Genomic DNA, 27,777 nt, shown 5'->3' on the forward strand with positions numbered 1-27,777 from the left:
GTATTTGGAAAGCCACTGAGACGTTCCACACCATGGAGAGTTGCAGCTGAAATGAGCCATGGAGCACACACAAAAAAAAGTTAAATTTGTCTTCAATGTGCCACACCGTTGATGGTTTGTGTGAAGACTGCCATTTGAAATGCATTTTGGAATGTTTTGATGCTGCGTTCGTTTCATTGAGGTCCTGTACGGATCAGTTTTACCCTATGTCAACATTGCATCTCAATGCAAACCATGTCAATGAGCCTATGTGAGTTGGTTATGCGATTGGTTAAAAATGTGTCTTGTCTTGAGGATAGATTTCTTGTAACAAGTCGTTGAAGAGAAATGGATCAGCAATGTACGATGACGAAAGATTATGCCGAATCTCTACACTTTTACCGCAAACCAAAGATATTATTTACCCTAATCCTGACCAAAGATATTATTTGTCGAATGTATCTTTGGTTTTTTGGGAATGCGTGGGAAGAAAATTGGGAAGGATAGGATGTTTGTTTGAATAACGTATCCAAGTATCAATTGATGGATCAGATTGTGATAATTTTCATTCCATACATTGAATATGTTTGACGTACCTTTTCTGAACGTGTGTTGGGAACGGTGAAAGTGTTGGCTCTCATTATCAGTTTTTTTCATATTTATTAAAGAATATTGAAACTCCGAGTGAAAGCTGTCCGTACGTTTTCCCAGCCCATAGATTGTATTGGTCTGGGCTACGAGAAAATATTTGTTGAAGCCATTTGTTACCTAAGTATCTATTACCACGGCTAACTCAACGAAGAAGTCATCGCGTAAGATGGCGATAGTGGAGCAGGAAGCCCTGAAGGTAAGTTTTTCCCTCTTCCCACGTAATAAATATTGAAGTGCTTTGTTTTTGGAATTTGTCAGGTGTATTTTGAGTGGTGATCTGAATTGTCCAGCGAAGATGGTATCGACTGTCCATTGTCACTCGTGAAGTAACGATGGCGCATACAACGATTTTGAACATTTGAATTTGAAATGTCATGTTTCTTATATTTATGTTTTCATTTCAAATTTTCGTTTCATGTTTCGTTGTTTTTTGTTCATTTTCTGTGCAATTGTTTTTGTGTGTGATTGGCTGACCGTCGCGCCAGAACAACATGAAATTCGTTAAATATTATGACAACGTTGTCGCGCGAACGCTTCTTAGGCATTGCTGAAAGTGTTTGCTGGTACATCTGAAATTTTTAGTATTGTATTTATGACTTAGATTACTGTAATTATCGTCATTCCTTCTGCATCAGATATGACAATAGTTATGATTCTCTTGGTAATACTTTGAAAATCCAGTACTGCGGCTTACACGGCTAGTTTCCCTGAGAATATTTAATGTAATGTACAGTCGAGCTCACAAGCAACAGATCTGTAGTGTTTAAAACGTGCCCGTAGGATAGGATGAATTTATCATTATTGCTGCGATTGTCAAGTAGCAGCTTGTGTTGCCTTTTGTCAATATGTGTTAGAAAATAAAGTCTTAAAGATAACATAAAATAGTGGATACCAATTTTTAAAGAAAAGAGTTAAATCCACAGTGGTCATTATGTAGATTTCAGTTGTTATTGTAACCAATCGAGGTTCATGCAATGAAGGACACAACTGTTCTCTTTTTCTGTGCTGCAGAAATAGTATGTTCAGTTTCACACAGATTTGTGTACATAACGAGGATGGTAATTAGCTATGGAGTTGTAGAACTAGTCAGGAAATTGAATTTAAAACAATCTTTGGTGCAACTTAGTGTGTAGTGTAGTACTATACATTTTTGCCTGAAAGAATAATGGTATGAATAACCACTCACAATATGGTTTGGGTGTTAAGTGGTCAAAACAAAGATAAAAATAGTTCCCGAGTTTTTTCAAAGAGAACAAACTAGCAAATTTGTGCTTGACAGGGATGGAGAAAAGGGATGCCGATGGCTGGAAACTGTCAACTGCTTAACACCTTAATTATATGGTAAATGAGTACATGTTCTTCTGTTATTATTGTTAATGTGTGTGCAGAGACTGACATGTACACATGTCTTTGATGCCACAGATAAGAGCTGGTTGACAATTTTTTTGAACTGCAGTTGTTTCTGTCAATGGTCATTCAACTCTGGCATTGTTTTATGTATGTGAATAATATCATAATTTGGCTTCCATATTTAACTGTAGCTCTAGTTAAGACTGGCTGGACTATTTCTCAGCTGAGAGAATGGCAAGAGGGGTGTGATGTTTGAACCAATCTTTTGATTTGATGGTTGCTTTATTATTATTCCATTTGTTTTTACTAAGCTTGTGATTAAAAAATGTTAATAATTGTGTTAGGTTGCTGCTTTTCATCTTACCAAGAATTCGACCAATAGGCAGAAAAAGCTACTCCTGCAAAGCTTTTACCGTATTTGTGGCAGAATTTAATTACATTCAGTTTAACCTACAATCCTCATAAATGCGAAGCTTTCATTAATCCAATTGTTGGTTTGATATATTAGAGTGCTTAACTAGGCATGGTGTTTGTGTGTTTTGCTAAATATCTGCTTTTAAACACAATTTTCTCTGAAGGTTGGTGAATATTCCTGTGTATGATCTTAAGGTTCATTTTCAAGTAAGTAAGTAGTATATTATGCAGGGCTACTTGATTCCTGTTAGTAGTGAGAACGTGTCAAAATGTACAAATTGGAACTTTTTTTACCTTGACTGAAGGTAATCTGTAGAAAATTTGTTATGCATACTCACATGCTGCTGTTGTTATTTCGTTTGGTAGCATGATATAAGGTCATCAGCACAAAAATCAACTTGAACCAGTAAGCTCACAAAGAGAAATATATTGGACCAAAAGAAGCACATTTCAAAATAATGTGCAGAGTCTTAACGTGTGAAAGAAACAAATCCTGTACTTCAGATTTGTTTTCAAAATAGAAAGATTCAAAACATATGCAAAGCTTCATTTTCACATGGACACATAGCTAGTAAGTAAATACCTCATTTTGCAAGGCATTTAATTGAGAGAATTCTGCTTACAGAAAATAGCTATAAAAGAACTCTGATATAAGACAGTTCGAAGATTATTTCAAAGTAAACCACACAGATCTGAATCTTATTCATTGCACTTTGAAACTTTTGGTATGTTTATATACTTAATTCCTGTGATAAAGGATTTTAAATAAAACACAACATTTTTCCCACCAACCAGCCAATTTAAGTTCCAGCCAGTAGGCCAGATAATGGCACAGAAGGATTTAAAGTTTAATGAAACTTGAAATTTGTTTCTATTTAGTTGTATGGCCCAGATGAGTAATACGAAACGATCATTGTACATCATTAGCCTGGTGTAAAATTTGTGTAAGTTGGCATTCATAAAAAATACATAAGGGGTTTAAACTTTGTAGACATGGGTATTCTCACTGTTCCATTGTTACTGTAACAGAAGCTTTTGGAATTACAGATGCTGCTTAGTAGTCTCCTCATATGAATAGGGAATACTGATGCGATACCAGCTGTCAGCTTTGACTCCTGACATCAACAATGGACACCACCAATTTGCACTTGCACATCATGATGACCATGACATCAAACAATAAAAACACGAAGAAAAACAGTATTGCATCATTTATGTGCAGTTAATTCAACAAAGGATATTCTAATGGGACAGCTTCTTGGAATTAGGGGTTTTTGGTCGGGGGCAAATGAACAGAATGACATTCCTTGTAGTAAGCATATAGCAAAACAATCACTTACGCAAAAAAACAGACAGGTAGCAAAGTCCCAAAAAATCTGGTATTGAAAATTTCTCTTGATCTGTATAGCTCAACCAATTTCCACTGTAACAAAAAAAGTGTGTGTGAACACAACTTGAAGATCCAGCTAATATCTAAAACCTAACTGAACCAAAATAACAACAAAAGCAATGATATTCACCAAAATAAAGTAATAATTCTGAACTTCAACAAATAACCCACTCCAAAAAATTATAAGAAACCATTTCAAAGCCTTACATCTCAAAAGACAATTAATTGCGTGAACTAAAAAAATGCGATTAATGAAACTCATTTCGTTCTAATTGAAGGCCCCCCCCCCCCCCAGCTATTACCTGTCCCTAGCACAGTATCCAAATAAATATATAATAAAGCAAGAATAACATTCATAAGTGGGCACAACAACTTTGCTCAGTTTTATTAATTCATTGCTCTGTTGAGACTTTTAAGTATTCTACCACAAAGGCTTTATAAGTGCAGAAATTTAGTTGTAATAGGCATGCTGCCACTCACAGTGTCAGCTAAAGAATAACTCATAAATTTCATAGTAGTATCCATAACTAGCAACAAACTAAAAATGAGATTGTTTTCAAACATTAACAATACAGAGAACTAACAATTCCAAAACGGAAATCAAATGAGTAGCGAATAACACACTAACAAGAAGGGGAAATAAATCCAAAGTGACATAAGCACTAAGTCTAATGCATCACTAACATCACTCACTTAAAGCTCCCCAGACAACATAACACAATTTCCAAATGTCACACAGCATAACTGCATCAAGAAACAAAGCTTTGTACTGCACATTTTGGTTGCCAGATTTGCTATTATCAATCTGTCCTGTTCTCTGACAGGCAGAAATTATGGTAGTTCTAACTTCTTAACAATATACCTAAAGGATTTATTGCTTCTGTACTTATGCAGCATTGTTGCTTTGTACCACTGTTAACCAGTTAGCGGTGGCAGAAAGTTTCACTTTTTTACAAAAAGATTTTTTTTTTATTTTTAAATAGGAAAAGTCATTGTTGTGGTGTGAGTATGCAGACTATATCTGGCATATGATACTTAGGTGCATGTATTTCATTTTTTGGTCCAATCTGTGCTTAAAAAAAGCAGGTGCTCTGTTTCAAATATTTTATTGGAATGATGTATCTTATGATTTCTAAGTGTATAATGTATAGAGCACACTACTTTGGCAGCAGAATGTGCAACAACAGTGGTACCCATATGTAAAGATGGTTCACTTGCAATAAATTCATCATCAAGTCTCTCTCTGTCTCTCTCTCTCTCTCTCTCTCTCTCTCTCTCTCTCTCTGCTGCTGCTATACAGGAAGTACACAACAAACATTGATACAGTGATCAACATATTGTGCACTGTTTTTAGCAGAAGGATGGCAGTCTGTCTCTGAAAGCATGCCGTCAGCTTTTTTAGGAACAAACGAAACTTCAAAACTTTATTCTTTCTGATAAACATCTTTCGCAGCATTTTTAACACAACCGGTGATTAAAATCTGGATTTGAGACACACCTACAAACTGTCATCTGGATAAAAGTTGAGTCATTGTGGCTGAGGAAGTAATGTTGCTTACATATTTTTTCAGTATCTGGCCTTCGAGGGGGATTTGGGGAGACAGGAGAAAGACCTTGTGCTTTCTGTGATCTGGTAATCATGGTATAACCCCATATTTTTTACACTGAATGAAATTTTTTCGGAAATTAAACTTGAGGAAACGTGGTGTGTATTAGAATTGAAGAGACTGAGCTGTGGACTCTTACTGTTTTGCAGATCATGTAATCCGATACGTATATGAACTTGAAGTTTCACTTTGAGAAAGAAAATGTCACAAATTTTAAACAACAGTAGCAACACAGTGTGCATTTTGTCTCTTAAAACTTAAACTATTTATATGTGCATTTGTCCTGATGTGTAAGTATTGCTCTTCTGTTAAGGTGTACATTACCTGGAAGTGGCTTTATATGTGCTTCTATTTACATACACAAGCATTTCCAAAAGATATTGTATCCGTGATTAAAGGACATTTCACATGTTAACATGGGTGTGTTTTGTCAGCTGAAAGATACATAAAATTGATCCCCAGGGGTAATCCGTATCACTTCAGGCAGGGGGGTTACCTCCATAGTATTAAATGTTATTGAATTTAGCATATGTTAAAATTCAGCAGTAAGAAAGAAACATATTTTTTGTTTTCTCCAAAAAAATTCCTGGCCCGAGATACAGCCCTTCGAAGATGGCACTATGAACACCATTTTGAAGATCCGAATTTTGGAAAAAATTTTAAAATGCTGTATCTCTGTAGGAGTTGCAGATATTTTGTGACAGGGTTTTTTAATTTGAAAGATAATTGCTATATGATTACAATAGTATCCTCTGTTTGGATATATCTGTCAAAGTTCTTTTACTGTTACCTTCTGATTTTTTTTTTTATAATTTACAGATTATTTTCAGAAATGTAGTACTATATTCTCTGTAAAGGAGAGCTCCTACTTTTAAGTCGGACAGGTTTTAGTTCTAAATTTTTTAAGAGAAGGGTAATGTATGTCTTGTTGACTGACGTTGTTTCTTACTAATTTCATTGTTGCAGATATTTCTTACACTTTTGTTATAGATTCTTGTCAGTTTCTTTGCTGTGGATGTTTATTACAGGTGTCTGTATTGTAGTTGTTCAGTGCTAATTTGTTTGCTGAAGAGTCTTCTAAGAAATCTGAGATGTTCAGTGAGTTCTGTGCTTTCATGAGTAATTTGCCTGTTGACACAGTTGCAGTGTGTTTTGTGAAAAGGACTGTTTGAAATGTCTTCTGACTGGGGCCACAGGAGAGTGAAGTGTGCTGACTATTTGCATATCCATAAGAGTGATATGTAAGACAAACAAGAAAAACAGACTTTGTTCAGGTTGGGAATAACTGTTGTCATGTGAAGACTCTGTTTCAAAGTGAAGATGTATTCAGTGATGACTTTTTGTGTTCTAAATGTTTTGACAGGATGACAACAATGATAGTATCAGAGCAAGGTGAAGCCTTCCCATGGTGCAGATGATGCAGATTTTGCATCAATTGAGGAAGAATTAAATATCCTGAATCAGTCAATTTCAGAGGCAGGTTTTAGTTCTGTTAAGAAACTGTGGTCAGTGAAGATGAGTCATAAGCTCTATGCATCAACAAAAGTGCAGAGAGATTACTAAAGTTGTGGATGTGAATACCAGCAAAACTGACAACACTCTTCAGAAGAAAATGAACCAAAGCACTCTTGCACCTCTTGCCAGGAATTTTTCACAAATATCAATTCAGCTGTTGAATATTGTGCATCCTACAGTGACAAGGTGCAAGTTCTAACTATTATTCCAGAGACATTTTCAAAGAAAACAATTTTGAACCACGTTCCATCAGTATCAAAGTACATGGTAGACAAATCAAGAAATGTGAGGTCTGTAAAAGGAGTCTTGGGGAGACCAGATTCCTATTATGATCATCGTGTAGAAGCAGCGCAAGTTCAAATAGTGCATTCATTTTATCTGGAAGATAAATGGGACTGTTTTCACCAGAGTGCCAACAAAAAAAGACACTATAACTGAAACCGTTGAAGGTCAAAAAGTTGTGAAAGTGAAGAGGTAAATGACTCTCAGTATTAAAGAAACTTTTGCAATTTATAAGAGCAACTATACAGCTTCACATATTGATAGATCAAAGTTTTATGCACTATGACCCAAGTGAATAGTTCCACACCCACCTTGAGATGTCTGTCTGTGTGTAGTGCGCGAATTTTGAACTTAGTGTGGTAACTTTGAAGAACTTACTGGAGCATGTTATATCTTAGTTGGGCGTGTGAAATCATTTGTAGTCTGCGACGCAAAGTGAGAGACTTGTTTGTTTCAAGAATGTGGTGACTACACTGGAAAGAGAGGACTGTCTTGACAGACAATTGGCATGGAATATCTAGCAGATAACTCTGCAGAAATTACATATGTTACATGGAAGTAAAATAAACAAATTAAGAAAACTGTCGGCTTTGACAGTTACATTGATAAATTTGGTAAATGGTTAATGAAAGCAGTAACACACCGGCATCTGAAGAAATTGCAACAACACATTGCAGACATCAAATGGTGTGTACAGGCTGAAGAACTATGTTTAGTGCCTCACTGTGATTTTGCTGAGAACTGGTCTGTAATTCTCTCATAAGAAGTACAAGGGTATCATTGGAGTAATGATCAGGTTTCAATTTTTTACGAGAGTGACATATTTTCAAAACAAGACCACAAGTGTTGCTGTTATAAGTGAGGACACAGGACATGACTCAGCACATGCTTTGCTAGCAATGCACAAAATTCTTCAACTGCAAACGAGGGCAGAGATCATCATCATTATTTCTGATGGTGCTCCTAGACATTTTAAAACCTGTTACCAGCTGTTTGAATTGAGTAAGTCGCTCGTTCCAACTGACTGGGTATACAGTGCTACTGGTCACGGGAAGGGGCCTTGTGATGGTGTTGGAGGCCTGCTGAAGTACCATGCTACAAAACGTAATTATTCCAGACCAAATACAGCCGTGGTTCAGAATGCTGAGAATTTTACAAGAGTTGTGAAATCTTACACATCCACAGCCCCCGTTCTTTTGTCCAAAGAGGAAATCTGAGAATTCTGTGAGCAGTAAAAAGAAGAATGGTCCAAACAAACTACTCCTGCGAAAGGAATTTAGAAGACACATTTTTGGACTCAAAGTGATGGGTGAAATCGTATTGCAAGCACTTTAAAGAGTAAGACAGAAGAAATTTCATTCATTCGGCCAACATCTCAGAAACGGCAGGATAATATTCAGATTCACAACCTGAGAAGGGGGATATTTGTGGCGTGTGTGTGACTATGACTGGTAGATTGCAGAGATGGACAAGCTGCTGGATATAGGTTTCCAGCTGAAGACCAGCAACAACGCCATCAGTGCTCACTTCCCATTCACAATGTTTTGAAGATTGTAAGCACTCCAGTTCCTATTGGTTTAACTGGAAGGCATAACTCAGCAGTGGAACGCATTTTTAGTTCATTGACTGGCCAATTTCAGTACAAAGCAGAGTGCACAGAAGTTGTATAAATTGAAACCTTGAAGTCTTTGGACCTTTAACATACATTTTGGAACATTTAAAATGCTTGAAAAATGAATCTGATACTCGTTTTTTTCCAAAATTAAAATTATATTAAATAAGAATAGGTTTTGATTTTTTGTGAGCCTGTTACGTGATAAAGTGGTAATAAAACAGGTTTTATGTATGGCAAAAATTTCAGTTGTTTATAAAACCTCTTCAACCTAAAAGTGGAAGCTCTCTTTTTCAGGGAATGTAGAACTATATGGTACTAATCAACAGAAAAAAAAATCAAAATGTTATAGATTGGCATTATTTTAAAAAATTGTTTCCATACATTATTTAAAAATGTTCAGAATGCTATAGTAAAAGAACTTTGACTTACAAGTCCAAAAGGAAGATTTCTTGGTAATCATAAAGCAATTAACTTATCTTTCAAATAAAAAAACCAACAAAATATCTAGAACTGCTCCAGAGATACGGCATTTTATAATTTTTTCCAAAATTTGCATCTCAAAAATGGTATGCACAGTCTCATCTGCGGAGGCTGTATCTCGGAGCAGAAATTTTGTTTGGAGAAAACAAAACAACAAATAAAAAAGAAATTACGTGTTCCTTACTTATTCCTTCATTTTAACACATGCTAAATTCAATAACATCTGAGACTGTGAAGGTAAGATTTTTTTCTTAGCCTGCCTGAATTGATATGGACTGTGCCCCCAGTTGCTGGAGTAGTTTTTTTATTTGTATTTCTGTCTTCGGTAATGATGGAAGCTGTGTCTGTCTTTGTACAGTTGCTCACATCTGAAGAACTGGGCCACTTATAGTTGTATATTTCTTTTTATTTTCAATACTATAGGGTCAATGCATATGAAGTGATACAATGAGTGTTTCTTGACCTTTTGTAAATATTTTGATTTTTTTTATGTGATTACACTATAATTGAAAAGTTCAAAACAGTTTAAAAAAAAAAAATTCTTTCACCGTTATTGATAAGGGCTTGATGGTTTTTGGATTTGGAGACATTAGTGTTAAATTGAATATCTATGCATCGGTTTAAGTTAAAACATTGCAATTGACATGGTTGTTTTTAGGAAAGTATCCTCAACAACATTGTGTATTAAACTAAATACCTTATATTTGAAAATAACCAGCCAAATTTGCCTTCAAAGTTTGGTTTTGAAAATTTAGAAAATCCACTTTTTAGACCCAGAAACAACAACCAGTTATTGATTTGTCAGTGTGTGTGTGTGTGTGTTTTTCCTCTAGTTAGATACCATAAGCTAGCTACCTTATATGCAGATAGAACACTGACAAATGTTTCCTTTATGTTTCGCAAAGTTTGGGGCTATTTATCTCTGGTGGAACTGAATGTAAAAATTTGATTTTTGTACATCTATATGATAGCAAAGTACTGTAAAAATTTCAACATTGATATTTGACTGTGAACAAAGATATGAATGTTTGAAAATGAGGAAGTAATTCACATTATGCTGCAGTTGATGTTGTGGTTGTTGCCTATTTAAATGGTTTATTGTTTCATTGTAGCAAAATTTAGTTGTAACTTATATTTCATTAACACTATCATCCCTTAGTTAGTACTATTTATTTTAAATAATAAAATGTTAAACAACAGAGCTTTTCTTGAGTTCTTTGTTAAAAAATTGTCTATTTAGATCTAGGTTTATTCTCAGTTAAGTAGCACATTATTAAAAGTTCAAAATGATAAAAGGGAAATGAGAAACGTCTGAAATTTCTTAGTTGTTGAGAAGGCTACAGTTTTGTGCATGAGTTTAGTTCTCAAGACGAGTGTGTACAGAATTAAAAGTCTGCCCAGGAGCCAAGTAGTCAGTGAGAAGCCTATACGTGAACTGCGTACTTCCATAACATTTGGTAGGTGTGGCAGTATTGTAGTCAGTTTGTTCAGAAACCTCTGTTAGAATGAATGTACATACTTCATTGACATTGTAGAATGTTTTATGTGCTTTTGTTTGAAAGATAATACAATACAATAAAATGGATGAACAGTACTATATTGGACAGATAGTAAGTGAAGTGTGTGACAAAACAGTTCATGGTTCAGTTTCAAAAAAACTTATAACATGGTAAAGACATAGACAAACTTTGTTTAATTTACTGCAAGTAGGTTCTTTTGTATCATCAGTTTGTTAGTATCATGAGAACAAATATCTTCTGAAGTACAATATCTCTCTCTCTCTCTATCTCTCTCTCTCTCTCTCCCAAATGCTCTGATCCACTCAAAGTTCATAAAAAGCCAATTATTAAAGGTTTGAGGGAAATAAAACTTGAAAATTTGTCTTTGGAAATTTTAATATGATTCCTAGGTATTCCCTGTGCCCACATTGTTACTCAGGAATATTTATCGTTAATTGAAGACCATAATCATGTAACCTTGATGATGGCATTTATATTCCTAATGAGGAAGCTATTAGGATGTTGGATGTTTCTTATTCTAATTTAGTGGTGTCTCCTGTATTGAAAATAAGAAAAGTGAGGATTGGAAAAAGAGCTATTGAAAGCAAGGTACAACGAATTTCAGAAAAAATTAGAAGAGACTGAGAATCATGCTTTAATAATGCAGATACCAACAGTATTTCTAAAAAAGAAGAAAACATATCTCCAGAACCATCCGTCACTGAGTATTTGAGCTTAATCGAGAAATTAAAAAGTAAGTGTTCAGTGACTCATAAAGAGGAAAAAGTAGAAATTATGTTTGCTCCCTGACTCATGGTCAAGAGAAAAAAATAGTTCACTAGTTCAACATTCTGATCATTTGGTTAGACTAACATGAAAATTAGTTTTAGAGCAAGGCATTCTGCTAGTTTTAGGAAGGAAGAAAGGAGTAGGTATAAGTGGAGAAACAGCTGAAGAGATCCAGCAGTTTTTTTGAAGATGATGAAAACAGAATGTGCCGAGGTAGCAAAGATAGCAAGAGAGTTGTTATGAATGGAGCAAGTAACAAAGCATAAACAACTAATGCTGTCAGATGTAAATGAACTTTATGTAGCTTTCCTAAATGCTCATCCTGAATGCAAAATTGGAAGCTCAAAATTTTGTGACCTTCACTGTAAGTTGTGTATTTTGGCTGACTCCTCATGTTTGTATCATCAAAATGTCAAACTGATGATTGCGGGTGCAAAATTCAGTTATGTTAGCTGCAAAGAGTTATTGGATTTATGGATTGCGATACTTGTAATTATGACTGCATGATGAGTTTGTGTGATAAATGTCCTGGTAAAGAAATTGCTCTTGAATTGTTAAAGGAATCTGAGGAGGAAATGCTTGACAACGTTACCATCAAACAGAGGGTCACAACTGGCACCACTGCAATATATCTCGCGAAGAATACTTTGAATCTTTAGTTGATAACGTAGAAAATCTCAAGTCGCAGCGTTATGAAACTGGGTGCATAGTCCTAGCTGGTTTTGCAGAAAACTTTACATTTGTGGATAAGGATAAAATATGAGGATACCACTGGGTCAATGACCAGGCAACAGTGCATCCATTTCTTCTGTACTTGAGAAAAATGAGGTTTGCAGTTCTTCAATTTATATTCTAAGCGACTACTTGGAGGACAACATTTCAGCTGTCCTTGTGTTTCAAAAGTATGTAATAAATTACCTAAAAGTAAAGATGTTCAAGGTTGAGAAGTTCGTATATTCTTCAGATGGAAGTGGTAGTCAATACAAGAACAAAAAGAATTTTTCAAATCTTTACAACAGCAAAGTATATTTTTGGTTGGAGGCCGAATGGCACGTTTTTGCCTCTTGCCATGGTAAAGTTGCATGTGATGGAGTAGGAAGTACAACAAAACATGAAATGAGTAAAGCCAGCCTACAGAGATAGACCACAGACCTAATTATTACAATAGAGCACATGTATGCCTTTTTAAAGGATAATATTAAAGGCAACACCTGTTTCTCATCAAGAAAGAAAAGGCAATTTTCCATATCAAAATGGCATTTTAAACCAGATTTGAAAACTGTACAGCAATAAAAGGAGCAAGGCAATTCCACAAATTCGTTGGCATTACAGAAAACTTAGTTCGATGCTATGTAACATAATAAACTGAAATTTATGAGGATCATTGTGTCAGTAAAATTACTTCCGTCTTTAACATTGTATGACATAGTGGCATATGTGTGTGCTGGACAACAGTAGCTTGCACAGGTTGAAAGAATAAGTTTGAAAAAAATGATGTTTTGTGCGTTTTTATTACCCTGCTGACCCAAGAAATTCATTCAGGAAATCTACAAGTGACAAAGTTTGTATGCCAATGAGAAACGTATTAAGAAAGCTTTCAGTGTTTGAACCCACCACAGCTAATGGGAGGTCTTATAGAATATCACTAAAGCTGTCTGAAGAAATAAGTGTTCTTAACAATCACCTCTAGGATTAGGAAGCAATGCATCTCAAAGTATGTTAATTCAAAATTTTTATTTTAAATTTGTCAAGATAATGAAATTGTTAAGTTCAGTAATGTTTCAAGTTTTCCCATGTAATTCAGTACTGTAACTTCAATAGTAATTGATTACATCCTGCCAACATCACACGTGAATCAGGCAACAGCCATAAGTTCAGTTGTAGTGCAATATGAATTATTTCCTCATTTTCAAACATTCGTATCTTTGTTATCAATCAGATATCAATGGTGAAATTTTTACAGTACTTTGCTATCATAAAGGCATACAAAATATGCAAAAATCAAAATTTTATATTCAGTCCCACCGATGATAACTAGCCCCAAACTTTACAATGATAACTAGCCCCAAACTTTACAAAAAATAAAGATTGTCAAAAATTCATAAAAAATTAAGGAAACATATGTCATTGTTCTTGCTCTATAAAACTAGTAATTTATGATATCTAACTAGAGAGAGGAAAAAAACCTTGGTAAATCACTTCTTGGTTATTAGTTTTTGGTCTAAAAAGTGGGTTTTCTAATTTTCAATACCAAACTTTGAAGGTCATTTTGACTGGTTATTTTTGAATTTTGGGTAATGAACAATGTCGTAGAGGAGACTTTTCTAAAAACAATCATTTCAGTTGCAATGTTTTAACCTAACCCAATGCACAGATATTCAAATTAATGCTTAAGTCTCCAAATTGAAAAACCATCATGAGCTTACAAAAATAAAAGGCCACCACATAGTAACAACGCGAGAACTTTTTTAAACCTGTTTTGAAATTCTCAGGTATAGGGTAATCAAATAAAAATATTTAAAATTGGTCAAGCAACCACCTTAATTTTTGTTGGATCATTTCACTTTGATTGGCCCTATAGGTACATTGTTCCTCTGCCACATGAAGGAAACATTATGTTAAGTGGATAAGAATTAAATATGTAGAACAACAACAAAACTATCCTGAGTCATCCATAAAACAAACGACATGTCCAAGATAAGAATGACAGAAGTCTTGTGCATGTCACACCCGATGTAAACATCAGTTTCTCAACGAAAATGGTCAATGTTTGAACATGTAATATGAATAGATTTTTTTTTTTAAAAAAAGCTGCTCACTGAGGAGCGATGGGGGATATTCTAGCTGAAAGGTAGATAGAATTTGGGGCACTTTATTCCCTAAAAACTGAAGACTTGATCGTTATCCTCTTGGCAGACAAGGGATCTACCAAGCTTTCATATGAGCACTTCTACATACAGCATCTGCCATCAGTATCACATCCATGTGATGGAAACTGACCTACAGTCCTTCCTTAAACTAAGGCCCCTCATAAGGATTCACACTTCAGTTCTTAGGACTTCTTACCCCACCCAAACCATTACCACCTTTTACCTTCTTCCTGAAATCTGCAAACACAACCAACCTGGCTGTCCTATAGTCGCTGGTTTCAAAGCTCCGATTGAACACCTGCAACCTATAGTACAGACACACCCTTCCTATATTAAAGACACCAACACTCACTAGATTCAGAATGATGTAGGTTGCAGTAAGTACTGGGAGATGAAGAAGCTTGCACAGGATAGAGTAGTATGGAGAGCTGCATCTAACCAGTCTCAGGACTGAAGACCAAAACAACACAACAACACTCACTGCACAATATGAAGTATGTGCCCACATAGTTCCTACCCTGCACCTTGCTTGTGGCTGTTCATGGGTGTTTCCACATCTTTCAACTTTTTTTCCTCCTGCACAGCTTGGCGAGTAGATTTTTTTTAATCTGTCCATATTATTTGTAAATGTTAAATAATTCCTCCCATAGAAGTTTTCTTCTGAATTATGTGAGGCAAACAAACGCCATTGAAGAACAGCCAGTTAAAAGTACATAATGTCATTAATGATAGACAGAAAATAAATTGCTGGATGGTGAAACTCTTCCATGAAGTCTATATGGAATAAGATGACAAGGAACATCATATTGTTTATTGACCTCTGGTCAGTGGTTCCCAGAAATGGAGCTTCATGGTGGCTGTACAGAAGAAAGTGCTTATGACAAATAGTTGGAATCATGATTTCTACCGAGCGGGGTGGCGCAGTGGTTAGACACTGGACTCGCATTTGGGAGGACGACGGTTCAATCCTGCGTCCGGCCATCCTGAATTAGGTTTTCCGTGATTTCCCTAAATCACTCCAGGCAAATGCCGGGATGGTTCCTCTGAAAGGGCACAGCCGACTTCCTTCCCAATCCTTCCCTAATCCGATGAGACCGATGACCACGCTGTCTGGTCTCCTTCCCCAAACCAACCACCAACCATGATTTCTAGAATATACAGCAGGTATCGCCTGCAAATGTGCTACAAGTACACTGATAAACCAAAACAGTGTGGTCAGCTGCCTAATAGTGTCTGGTACAATGGTGTTCCTCAGCAGTGATTCTGTGTGGCGAGGATTCGACAGGTGCTCATCAGTCAGAGATATATGGCACCAGATGTCTACGCGTAGGTCTTGCAATTTCCATTAATTGCTAGTAGGTGGTTTGCGGGCACGAAGCTGGCATGCAGTAGTGTCCCAGATGTGTTCCCACAGCTAAAAATCAGATTTGGGAATCCGACATCAATGTAAGTTTTGTGTTGTGGGATTTAGATGGTGAATTAAAAAGTTTTTCTACCAATGAGGCTAGTGACACATCAGGGAGGACGAATCGTGCTGAGTGATTATCGTATTCTGTGGAGAAACTTATATCCATACTAATTGTATGTAAATGTTATTTTGTTGCTGTTTTTTCATCCTTGGCTAGAGCTACTTCCTGTGTTTGTTGTTGTTGAACCTTGTAACTGAAGGTAATAAATAGTTTTTTGAAAGTCAGGCCCTATTTATGGCCCTATGGCATGCACATTTATCCTGCTGGAAGATGCAGTAGCCAATAGGAAGACATCAAGTATGAGGGGTGCATGTGGTTCACAGTAATGTTCATACAGTCAAAAACTGTCATGATGCTTTCAGTTACTAACACAGGTCCAGTGGAAGACTGGGTGAATATCTCCTGTAGCATAACAATACCTCCACCAGCCTGCATCTGAGGTGTGGCATGTTTTGGGTAGTCATTCGCCTTGTGGAAGGTGTATCTGGACTACACTATTAATCTGGTGTAAGAAGATAAGTGATCCCTCTGATCATGTAACATATGTCCTTCAGTCCATGGTCCAGTGTCGATGATCCCTTGCCCCCTGCTATTGTAGTTGATGTAAGTTGGGTAAAATAAAGGAAATACATATGGTTTATCTGCTGCAGAGACCCAGTTTCAAGAACGTGTCCTGAGCATGGTTCTCTGAAACACTAGTGTGTGCACCAGCGTTGTACACTGTCATCAGACCTGCAAACATAGATCTGCCTATCTATTTTTACAGAGTGGGCAACTCTTGGACCTACACATTCTTTGACGACGCATGGTTGTACAACACCACGTCACTTACTTGAGGTCTCTCATCCTTCACCACCTTCCATAGATGTTCACGACAGTAGCACACAGTCGACTAGCTTTACCATTTCCAAGATGCTCTTTCCCAGTTGCTGAGCCATAACAATATGCCCTTTTGTCAGAGTCGTAAATCATTGAATTTCCTCATTTGTGGCCCATGTCATTGCTAGAATGATTCCCCATTTCTCCCTCCTCAACATACATGCATTCCTTACTGCATCACTTGTCCCCATTGCCAAGAGGCAGCATTCAATCTCGCAGAGGGCAATGGTTTTAATATTTCATCAAGTCAGTGTATGCCTACCTTGACCATTTTCCATGTAGCTTTAGATCCAAAAATCTGATGTCTTTTACTTCACATATCATATGACCATTCTAAGGACGTTATTTGTGATACCTAGCAGAATTTTTTGTGGGGAAACTGAATGTACAGTGAAGGAAAAGCTCTCAGATGAATGGCCAGATTGTTGTCTGATATAACATGTGGCCTTTCGCCTTAGAACTTTTCCTTTGTAATATTTGCAGATAGAAACTGAAGAATCACATGACTGTATCATACGTAACTGCAGTGTAATCAGTAGTTAACTGTAAATTGTAAATATAATTCGCTCAACTACATTTTTCCTTTATTGTTAAGATCATAACCTAAATCTGAGACAGACGAAAACGGTTTTGTCACTATCTGGTATACTAATAATGAGAGGTCCCAAGTGTTGGGGGTTGACTTCTTGAAACCATCTTACAGTGATGTAGGTTAAGATCTCAGGTATTACACCCTGCAACTATTCAATCTGGTGGGTCCTTGTTTGCGAGTAATTGATGAAAAATTTTCAGAGTTTTATGTGATGGTGAAAGTTTCCGAGGACGCTTGTGACAGTGAGTGAGTATGGTTTGTGTTCCGCCTTTATGCTTATTTGTGAGCAGTGGAGCAAGACGAACCCATTAACAATGAACTTGAATTAAAATTGTCTACAGCTTTAAAAATGTAGTGTTTTACAGTCTTGTTGCAGGCAGTGTAATGGATAAGGTACAGTTCTGTCATGCGAAAGGTTGTGAGCTCAAATATCCAGGGGTACATTGAATTTTTTTATTTTAAAATCATTATTCAAAATACTTTGAAAATCTTTATCTAAATGACTTTGATGATTACTTTTTATGAATTAATTGGTTTAAAGGTAATTTTCTCATGTCTTTTCCATTGTCACATCTTTCTAACCATCATATTAACTTTTTCATTTGTTCTCATTTTTCTTGGTATCATTCTTTTTCTATTTGGAATCTTTTTGTTCATGTTATTGCAGGGCTATTTACTCTCAAATCATACAGGTCAAGAATGAATGTGTCACATCACTATTTCAAAGTTTACTGAAAAAATATATGTGAAGTTCCACATTACAGCTCTCCAAAACTACAATATTTTTATTTTCTGATGATTTGTTAAAACACTACAGACATCTCTAAATGAGAGTATTTGAAAAATGTCATAATGAAAGGGAAAATTGAAAAATTGTAATAAAGAAACCAAAAGTGATAGAGATCTGAATTTATTTTCAATAAATACTTTGTTCCCATACTATGAGACATGATCAATAACGTACACATTTCTGAGCTTCGTTGTTTTTTAAATATAGTATGAAAATCTGTATCTTTTTGCGAATTTCAAAGTTATGTTTTGAAAATATGAATTGTCACAGGATGTTAACTGTCTTGAGAAATGAATAAGTGGAAGGACTGCTAACAGTCAGCTATGACATTAATGCATGAAATTCTGAAACTGTCTTAATATTTGTACATAAAGATGAAAGAATCTGAAGTTTTTTGGTTACGTAGAAATTATTTTCTCCAAAAACCTCATCTAGATGTTCTAAAAATTTCATGGTATGTTAGTTGGTCATCATACTTAGGGAATTTACAGTCAGAGTGGGCAATACATGTCTGTACAAAATGTGAGAAATTTTTTAGGTAGACTTAGCTCTATTCTCAAGGTCAAAATTGATTGCTGATTTTAAGTAATGTCATGCAAAAATGGTACTTCTGAATCAAAATAATTGCTTTACAGCAGTATAAGTGAGTGGGGAAACAATTGATAATTTTGTTCAAAAGCATTTTGTAACCAAAATGAGATAGAGAATATTTATAACCATTTTTCTTTTTATGATACTATTCACAAATTATTATTGTCTTCTATCATGATTTTACTTCTTTATGACTTTCCATGAATTAAAATTGCCTACTATGTAATAATCAACACTGCACAGTTGAAAAGAGTTCATCTGTTTCTCATTGAACTTCTACAGCCAAGGTGAATATGCACACAGATTAGGATTATCCAACAAGAGCAGTACTTGGGAAATGGGAACTGCACACTGATCTTTTGATGATAGCCACTTGAAAGCATTAGCAGGACCATGAGGTGTCATAAAGGAGACGGTCATATCTTGCAGCTCATGAGACATACTTATCTCTCCCACTCACCACTGATTGTCATACATGCAAGAAATGAAGTGGCTCACTACAAAGTCTAATAATGTATACTGTGGTCTCTGCATTTCACACACAGTAACAGGCTGCACTTTGTGGAGAACCGTTCGTGCAATGTATTTGCTGCTCCATGATGCAACCCAGTTGTGAATTGATTGAATTCCTACCACAGGCTTCATAGCAGACAACTCTTCTCTCTCTCTCTCTCTCTCTCTCTCTCTTTTTGTGGAATTCCCTTAATGTACTTCAATTTAGAATTGAGTTTCATGTTACTAATGTTGATATGTTGTGTACACATCCAGTAGCACCTCTTATAGCATCAACTGCTTTATGCTGGAGGTTAAATCTTGTTGCAAGATGTTTACAGAGACTTCCTACCCCATCACATGCACTTCTTCCATTACCTGTTGCTGAAAATATGCATTTTCTTGTCTTAATTCCTGTACTACAGTATTGACCAAGCTCATAAAGCTGAATTAGCTTTTAAAATGAGATGCTGTACCATCCGTCACATACACATGTTCAGGAAAAGCGTGGCCTCTAAATGCTATGTCATCATGCTGACAGCAAGGCATGCATGTGCACTGTCATGAATGAGATAATCGCTGACAATAGCAAAATAGTGTGATGTTCCAAGGAAGTGATCAACACATATGAATATTGATACCTGTGATGTATGTTAGTGGTAACTTTGAATGACAGTCTGCCAAGCAAAAGACCAGTTCTCAGTAAAGTCGAAATGAACAACTAATGTGTCTGTATTCTGGTATGTGGCTGATTTTACTTTTGCTACGGCCTCTCTCTGAATCCTCATGATATGATGGTGAGCTGTTCCTTTCGCGACCCAATGCCTGACCTCTGTAACAAACTACTCTGGCTTTACTGCGTTCTTCACCAACTTCCCTCTGCCCCACAATGTATAGGTTACATTATTGCCAGTATCCTGAAGGTGTAATGCTTCAACAGTGATCACTTCAGTGACATGACAAATTGCACCCTTCTGCAACCAACATTTATCTTGTGGCTCTTGACATACACGCAAAAGCATCAGTTCCATCTCTTTGTACTTCTTTCCTGTGCCACTGCTTATGGCGAAATTAACAAGTTTCAGATTAGTGCAGTAAATGCATGTGCATACTTCCTTCACTGGCTTGCATTTTGACCATTTTCCACTAACTGAGATAACATCAGCCTCGTTAGGACTTTGCCTGCTGCAATTTTTGTCATCATTCAGGTAATATTCCAGAGCATCAGTAAGCATATCATCAGTAAGCATATCATCTTGCTATGGATGCCCACGGCATGAATTTGGGCATGCCCAAATGCCTCCTCATTCTTTATTTTACAAGCTTTTTAAATCAAGTAATGCGAGGAAGTGTGTGCATATTTTTGTATCTGCTGCTTAGAGTAGCTACCTGGTATCAGTTTCAATAACAGTATGTTCTCAGTATAGATGGCTGTGAAATAGCAATATTTAGGTTTTGAAACTGCGCATCACATTTCATGTACATATCACTATCTTCAGGTTCTACACCAGGTGCATTTACATTATACACTTCACAAAGTTTTGAAGATGGTGCTTGTGTAAAACTTGTTTCAATTTCTTCCACTTTTTCGTACTGTTTTCTTCTTGTGCTTCTTACCTTTCCTGGACATTGAAGGGGGGGGGGGGGAGGAGGATATAGTAGAGGCTACAGTAGAAATGCTAACATGCAACACATTAACTACTTCACACCTAGGAGTATAAACATGTGCACTATCTTCTTCAGTTTCACATTCGGATGATGGCAATCGTTCAGGTGGGTTGTCAGTAAATTTTTTTCCTGTAGTGAGTGTAGAAATTCCTGCACAATGGATGTGATGCTAGTACTGTTACTCAAGGACCGATATATTTCTGCATAACTCTGGCAGATTTCCTACAACTGTGTTTTTCACTTTTCGGAAACACCACCTTCTTGTGTTTTTTTTTGGGGGGGGTTTACACACCTAACTCTTTCACTACTGTATTTCCTCACTGACATTGTATCTAACAAAAAGTTCAGACCAAACACAAAACTTGATGCAGAATGGTTTATGTGCAAGTTCTCACTCATTTCTTACAAACAGAAGAGCACTGGAAACAGTGTTGCAACATGCATATTTTACACTATGAAAAATTTTTAACACTTTACACAGAAAAGTATTACCCACTGTGTTTGCACTGACTACTAATATATTAACTAAACAATATTTTGTGTAATCCTCTGAAGTTTTCGGATTGGAGTTTTTGAATAAACAATTTGTAAAAATGCACTTTTTTTGCAGTTTTAGTAATAATATTTACGTAATATAGATAGCTGGAGCAGAGAAAATACTGTTTATAATTACGTCAGTGTTATCTGGTAATGTGAAGAAAAGATAGCATTCTGTGACTTTCCAAATTAGGAAAAAAATTGTTTAAGTGGAGAAATTAATTTAAATTTTCAAATAAATTTTGGGAATTCAGCCAGGTAACACTTTCAGTGACCTGGTTGAATTTCCGGAAGTTATTTGAAATTTATATATGCCAGGAGAAACTCAGATCTCACAACTTAAATTTTATATTTTTATCTTAAATTTGAAAGTTAAAGGAAGCCTGTAAGTGTGCAGGTTTCAACTAAATTTAAATACATGAAGAGGGAGCTTTAACACAAAATATCTGCCAGGTCTCTAATTCTTTCGGTTAATTAGTTTTTTCCACTCTCTCTACTGCTTCAAGAGTTAGTTACAAAATATACATTTTTCAAAGGGCCATACCATTTACAAAAACTAAGATAAAATAAAAATACTTTTTCTTAATACTTATGATGTAGACGTCTAATATATATTTTTTCCAGAGAAATTCATGAACACAAGTTGACATGACCTGTAAAATTTGGGATGAAATCACCCTGCATTTATTCTTTTTTGTTTTACTTATGAGCTCCTCTTTCATTTAAATCTTCATCTGTGTTAATTTTTCCATTGTGCAATTAGAATTTGTATTTTAAATGTTTCTTTGATGATTATTATCCAAAAAATGTACATTTTATAACAAAAAATACATTTCTGACAAGATTGTACCAATAGAAATGAGATTATTTCGTCTTCTGCCCTCCCCCAACTGCTAGATAAATAAAAATAATTAAAATCACATGCGCAAAGATTCCAAGTTGAGAAAGAATGCTAGGGAGTAAAAATGAGAGCAATTGAAAACGTTAATATTATGATTAAACTGATGTGACAAAAGAATATAAATAAAAAATTATATTTAAACCAATTAATTGATTAAAAATAATGACCAAATTAATTTTGATAAAGATTTAAAAAGAAAAAGTTTCAAAGCATCCGAGGTGATGCGAACGCACTCTTTGCGTGAAAGGACTGTACCTTAACCATTATACTACACAACCAGGCTGTATTGCACTACTTTCTATAATTACTTTTAGACGAGGATCCTTGAGGGTGGAGGGTTGCAGGGGGTGATACCTACATCACTATATAGATGGTTTTAAAAATTTGATCCAACTGCCGGGGACCTTGCCTTGTAACTTGTAAGTCATTAAGAATCAAAGTATGTGAACAAACAGGTCAAATATCTTCTCGTGTTGAGGTGCAGTGAACTTCACGTCGCATGACGCCATTTTGTAACTTCACAGTAGTGCAGATATGGAAAAGGTAAACTGTAGGTGGCTGTAAACTGTCAGCAGATGTAAGTAGACACAATATGAAGAGAGGAGGAATTGCCATATATGTTAAAATTTATCGTAGTGTGAAAAATTTAGAAAGTAAAAAATTTTATGCAGAGCAACATAAAGAAGCATGTCCCTGTAAGCTTAAACTAAATTATGGTACTTTTCTAATTAAAACTGTGTATAGGTTCCCATTGCAAAAGTTTCAGATATTTTGGAATAACTTGTATTCTTTGTTGTGCTGTCTGAGGGAAACAAATTATTGTTCGTGGGGATTTCAGTGTAGATATTCTGAAAGAGTCTGATAGAAAAAATGACGAAGTATTACTTGGTTCTTCCTACTTAACATCAGTTATTGAGTTTCCTACATGGGTAGTACAGGACAGCAACACACTTGATACGTAATGTTTCTATAGACCAAGATAAATTTAATCAAATAAAAACTTTTTCTTTTAGGAATGGTCTTTCTGATAATGATGCACAGCTAGTTACAGTATATGACAAGCTCCATACAGTAATGTGAAACATCCCTCCAATATAATGCATTCAGTTAATTATTTAACAATTACAAATTTTAGGGAAATCTTGCAACATTTAGACTGGGATGAGGTGTATAGGGAATCTGGTGCTAATTTAAAATTTAACGTATTTCGTGATACCTTTGTTGAGAATATTTGAAAACAGTATCCCTAAGAAAACAGTGAAACATAATTATAAGAAACCATCTAAAAGCCGTTACCGACTAAAGGGATGAAAATATCTTGTAAACAGAAAACAGAAATGGATCTTACAGCTAAAAGGAGTCATGATCCAGAAACAGTCAAAACATTGCAAAAACTGCTGCGCTGTATTAAAAAAAGTTATTAAAAAATCCAGAAGTATGTATACTATGTCTGAGATTAGCACCTCTTGATAATAAAATTAAAACAGTTTTGAATATTGTTAAATAGGAAACAGAGTAACCGAGAGCACAGCAAGACTGTATTTCTATCAAACTCAATGAAAAGTTGAAACTTCCTGGCAGATTAAAACTTTTTGCAGGACCGAGACTCGAACTCGGGACTTTTGCCTTTCACAGGCAAGTGCTCTACCGACTGAGCTGCCCAAGGATGACTCACGACCTGTTCTCACAGCTTCAATTCTGCCAGTACCTTGTCTCCTACCTTCCAAACTTCACAGAACCTCAGTTGGTGGAGCACTTGCCCACGAGAGGCAAAGGTCCCGAGTTCGAATCTCAGTCTGGCACACAGTTTTAATCTGCCAGGAAGTTTCATATCAGCGCACACTCCACTGCAGAGTGAAAATCTCATTCTCAATGAAAAGTTTTTTAGCAAAACATCAGAAACAGAAAATATATTTCATGATCATTTTTTAAGTGTTGTAGAGAAAATAGTAGCCAGCTTTTCATTAGAAAATGCAAAGCTGTTATGGAAGAGGCAACAACATCTATACAATTTTTTAAAAAAACTGTAATTCAACCGACGTTTCCTACTGAAATTAGGAAAATAATAAATTCATTTCAAGTAAAAGCTCACATGGAATTGATGGCATTTCCAACAGAGAACAAAAAGCATGTTCCCAACAAATAAGTAGGATTCTCTGCCACATATGCAGTAGCTCACTGAAATAGGACATTTTTTTGGACAGACTGAAATATGCTGTTGTTAAACCACTGCATAAAAAGGGGGGTAGGTCTGATGCTAACAACTACTGCCCATTCTCACTTCTGACAGCTTTATTCAAAATTATTGGAAAAGTAATATGTGCAAGAGTAGCTTCACATTCTTGTGAAAATTAAGTATTAACGTATTAACAAAATGTCAGTTTGGTTTTCAGAAAGACTTTTCGACAAAAAAATGCTACATACACTTTCACTGATCAAATATTAAATGCTCTGAATAATCGAGCATCATCCATTGGGATTTTTTTGGTGATCTCTCAAAGGCTTTACTGTGTGAATCATGAAATTCTTCTACATGAGCATAAGTGTTGTGGCATGAATGGGACAATGCACAAATGGTTTAATTCATGTTTAACTGGAAGAATGATGCAGAAGGTTGAAATTAACATTACAGTAGTTTGCAAAAATCAGCATAGTCCTGTAATTAGGGAGGTATCAAAAAGTGTCCCACAGGATTCAGTCCTTGGTATTAATGACTTGCCACTATGCATTCATGGGGGTTACTAAGCTGTTTTTTTTTTTCTGAGTGCACACGTGTAGTAATCACACCGAATAAACAAGAATTAGCTGAGAAAATTGTATGTAACGTCTTTCAGAAAATTATTAAGTGGTTCTCTAGAAATCAACTCTCACAAAATTTTGAGAAAACGTAGTATATACAATTCTAAACAATAAATGGCATAACACCATCAATAACTATAGACTTTGAACAGAAGTCTGTTGCTAAGGCAGACTATTCCAAATTTATGGGTGAATGCATTGATGATAATTTGAATTGGAGGAAACACGTTGATGATCTTCTGAAATGTTTGAGTTCAGCTACATATGCTTTTTGGGTTATTGCAAATTTTGGTGATAAACATATCAGTAAACTAGCCTGCTATGCCTGTTTTCAATCACTGCTTTCATACGGCATTATATTTTGTTGTATTTATCATTAAGAGAATTAGTATTCATTGCACAAAAGCATCTAATCAGAAAAAAAAGCCGGAGCTACCTAGTGGTGTAAAATGCCGGGGCATTTATAAGTTAGGGAAAATGTCCAAAATAATTGTCACTAATAAAATATTTTAAGCTGATACTTTGTATTGGAAAAGGCGTTTTGCAACACTGCTCCTTTAGAGTTTGGGTAACCAGATTGAAAAAGCTGCTTGAGAGTTAGAAGAGAGTTATTAGAGCAAGTAAATTCAACTGTAAACCTGACTTATTACGTCTTTAATGAGGTCAGTTATTGGGGTATTACACAATAAAAAAAGGAACAAAATAGAAAATTATAGTCTGTCTCAAATGTCACTACATCTGCCAATAAAGCATTTTTGTAATATTTATAAATACATTTATTGTCAAGACAAATATGCCATCTGTTTAATAGATTCAGTATTAATGTTATAAATAATCATTCTTCAATAACATTCTTAGATTTGAAACAGATTATGAAGTGTGTTACATTACTAAGTGATAACTTAACAACAATGTTCTTTTTATACTGGCTTATCATTACACAGTGTTCAGATAGAGAGAGAGAGAGAGAGAGAGAGAGAGAGAGAGAGAGAGAGAGAGAGAGAGAGAACAGCAGAACTGTTAAAAAGGAAAATACATTATAAATGATAAGCAGCTGTCAGCATCAGGTACCGTCTCTTGGTACAGAAAGTTGGAATTATAATTTAAAAAAATGCTTCCATCTTCTTTCATTTTGTTCTTAGTAATAAAGCAATGAATGCTATATGTAGATTTAAGTGTAAACATTTGCTAACTATTAATTTTGGGAGTATCATCCCATCTCCTATTTTAATTGGTAAATTAGTAGTAGTAATAACTTTATAAAAAGTACTTTTTTCATAAATGCTCAGATTTTGGCAATTTAAAACGGCTTTGGACAAATGTCCATTTATAAATGTCCTGCCAACCTGGGCACTAAGCCCACATCACTAAGCTCATGCAACATCATCTTGCATACATTTGTTTAAGTAACTTTGGATATTCATAGTATCTCCACAATAAATATATTCACTTACGAAATTTGTCATTAATAACCCATCCCGGTTCAAAAATAATAAGCAAACTGCATAGCTACAGCACTAGAGAAAAGGATAATAATTTCACTATTTTTGGTTAAATCTGACTTTGGCACAGAAAGGGGTAAATTATGCTGTCACAAAAGTCTGGTCACTTACCAAAAAGCATTAGAAGTCCGACAGACAGCCAATCAGTATTTAAAAACAAATTAAAAGACATTTTGAATGACAGCCCCTTCTACTCAATAGATGAATTTTTAGATACAAAGTATTAAAGAAATAATTATATCCTGTAAAGAAACCTTATGTGAAACTGACTCATTCCACATCATCTTGAAATGTCGTATTGATGATCTGTGGAGAAACTATTAATGTAACGTCATGCAATAATAGTAGTATGTGTGATTCTGCTAGTGCTGAATTATTCATGAATTCATATTGTTTGTTGACAAGTTATGATCATTGAAATAAGAGCTAACTTCTTTATTTGAAGAACACATACATAATAATCTTTGCTTGTAGTTGTCAGCATCATTTACTTCCACTTCCTTATGTAGAGACTTCATTTCCGTGGCCATAGGTGTCTTCGCAGAAATACATGTCTCAATGAATTTGCTACAAACATAATTAAGTACATTGTGGGGTGTGCAAACTTCTTCCACTGTACTTGGTATATGATCACACAGTTTTTATACTACTTCTTTCTATTAATAAAAGGAATGTTCCATACTAAAAGTCTCAACCATGTGGAAATGCTTTTCAGAAGTACAGGATTTTGCAAGCTTGCTAAGACCCTGCATTTCATTCTCTGAAAGTATGATTTATGTAGTGTAATTTGTTTCTTCATGATATTCAGTCCTTCAGTATGTTTGTAGGCTTGAGAAAAGGAACAGTTTTCACCTGTAATAACAAATTTCATTGATTTAAAGAGAGGCACAACACCAAAAAATTCTCTGCCACTAAATGGAGGCATAGATTCATTCGTTCAGAAGTTCTGCTTGCTTTTTCTCTTTTTTTTCTTGGCAGGAATTGTACCCTAATTGGTTAGTTCCTACTGTGTACATAAGTTCCATTCAGTCTGTGATAAAAGTATAATTACTGTAGTTAAAAATGGCAATGGGCCATTAAAAGGAAGTCATAAGTCAGTTTGATGATGATATCATC

General features: G+C 35.4%; 1 protein-coding gene across 6 annotated transcripts in view; it reads left to right on the plus strand.

Moving 5' to 3' along the window:
* The first annotated feature begins 447 nt into the window (after window positions 1-447).
* LOC126190754 (E3 SUMO-protein ligase PIAS3) overlaps window positions 448-27,777 on the plus strand; it is a 261,787-nt gene continuing 234,457 nt past the window's right edge. For 5 of the 6 annotated variants that reach the window (XM_049931262.1, XM_049931269.1, XM_049931267.1 and 2 more), the window contains exon 1: window positions 448-826. In XM_049931262.1, coding sequence (XP_049787219.1) covers window positions 797-826 — 30 coding nt within the window. In that variant the 5' untranslated portion in view covers window positions 448-796. Of the gene's footprint in view, window positions 827-1,909; window positions 1,972-27,777 lie in introns of all 6 variants that reach the window. The other variant, XM_049931264.1, reaches the window with a different exon arrangement.

This window comes from Schistocerca cancellata, chromosome 6, assembly GCF_023864275.1.
Source record: "Schistocerca cancellata isolate TAMUIC-IGC-003103 chromosome 6, iqSchCanc2.1, whole genome shotgun sequence".
Classification (NCBI taxonomy): Eukaryota; Metazoa; Arthropoda; class Insecta; order Orthoptera; family Acrididae; genus Schistocerca; species Schistocerca cancellata.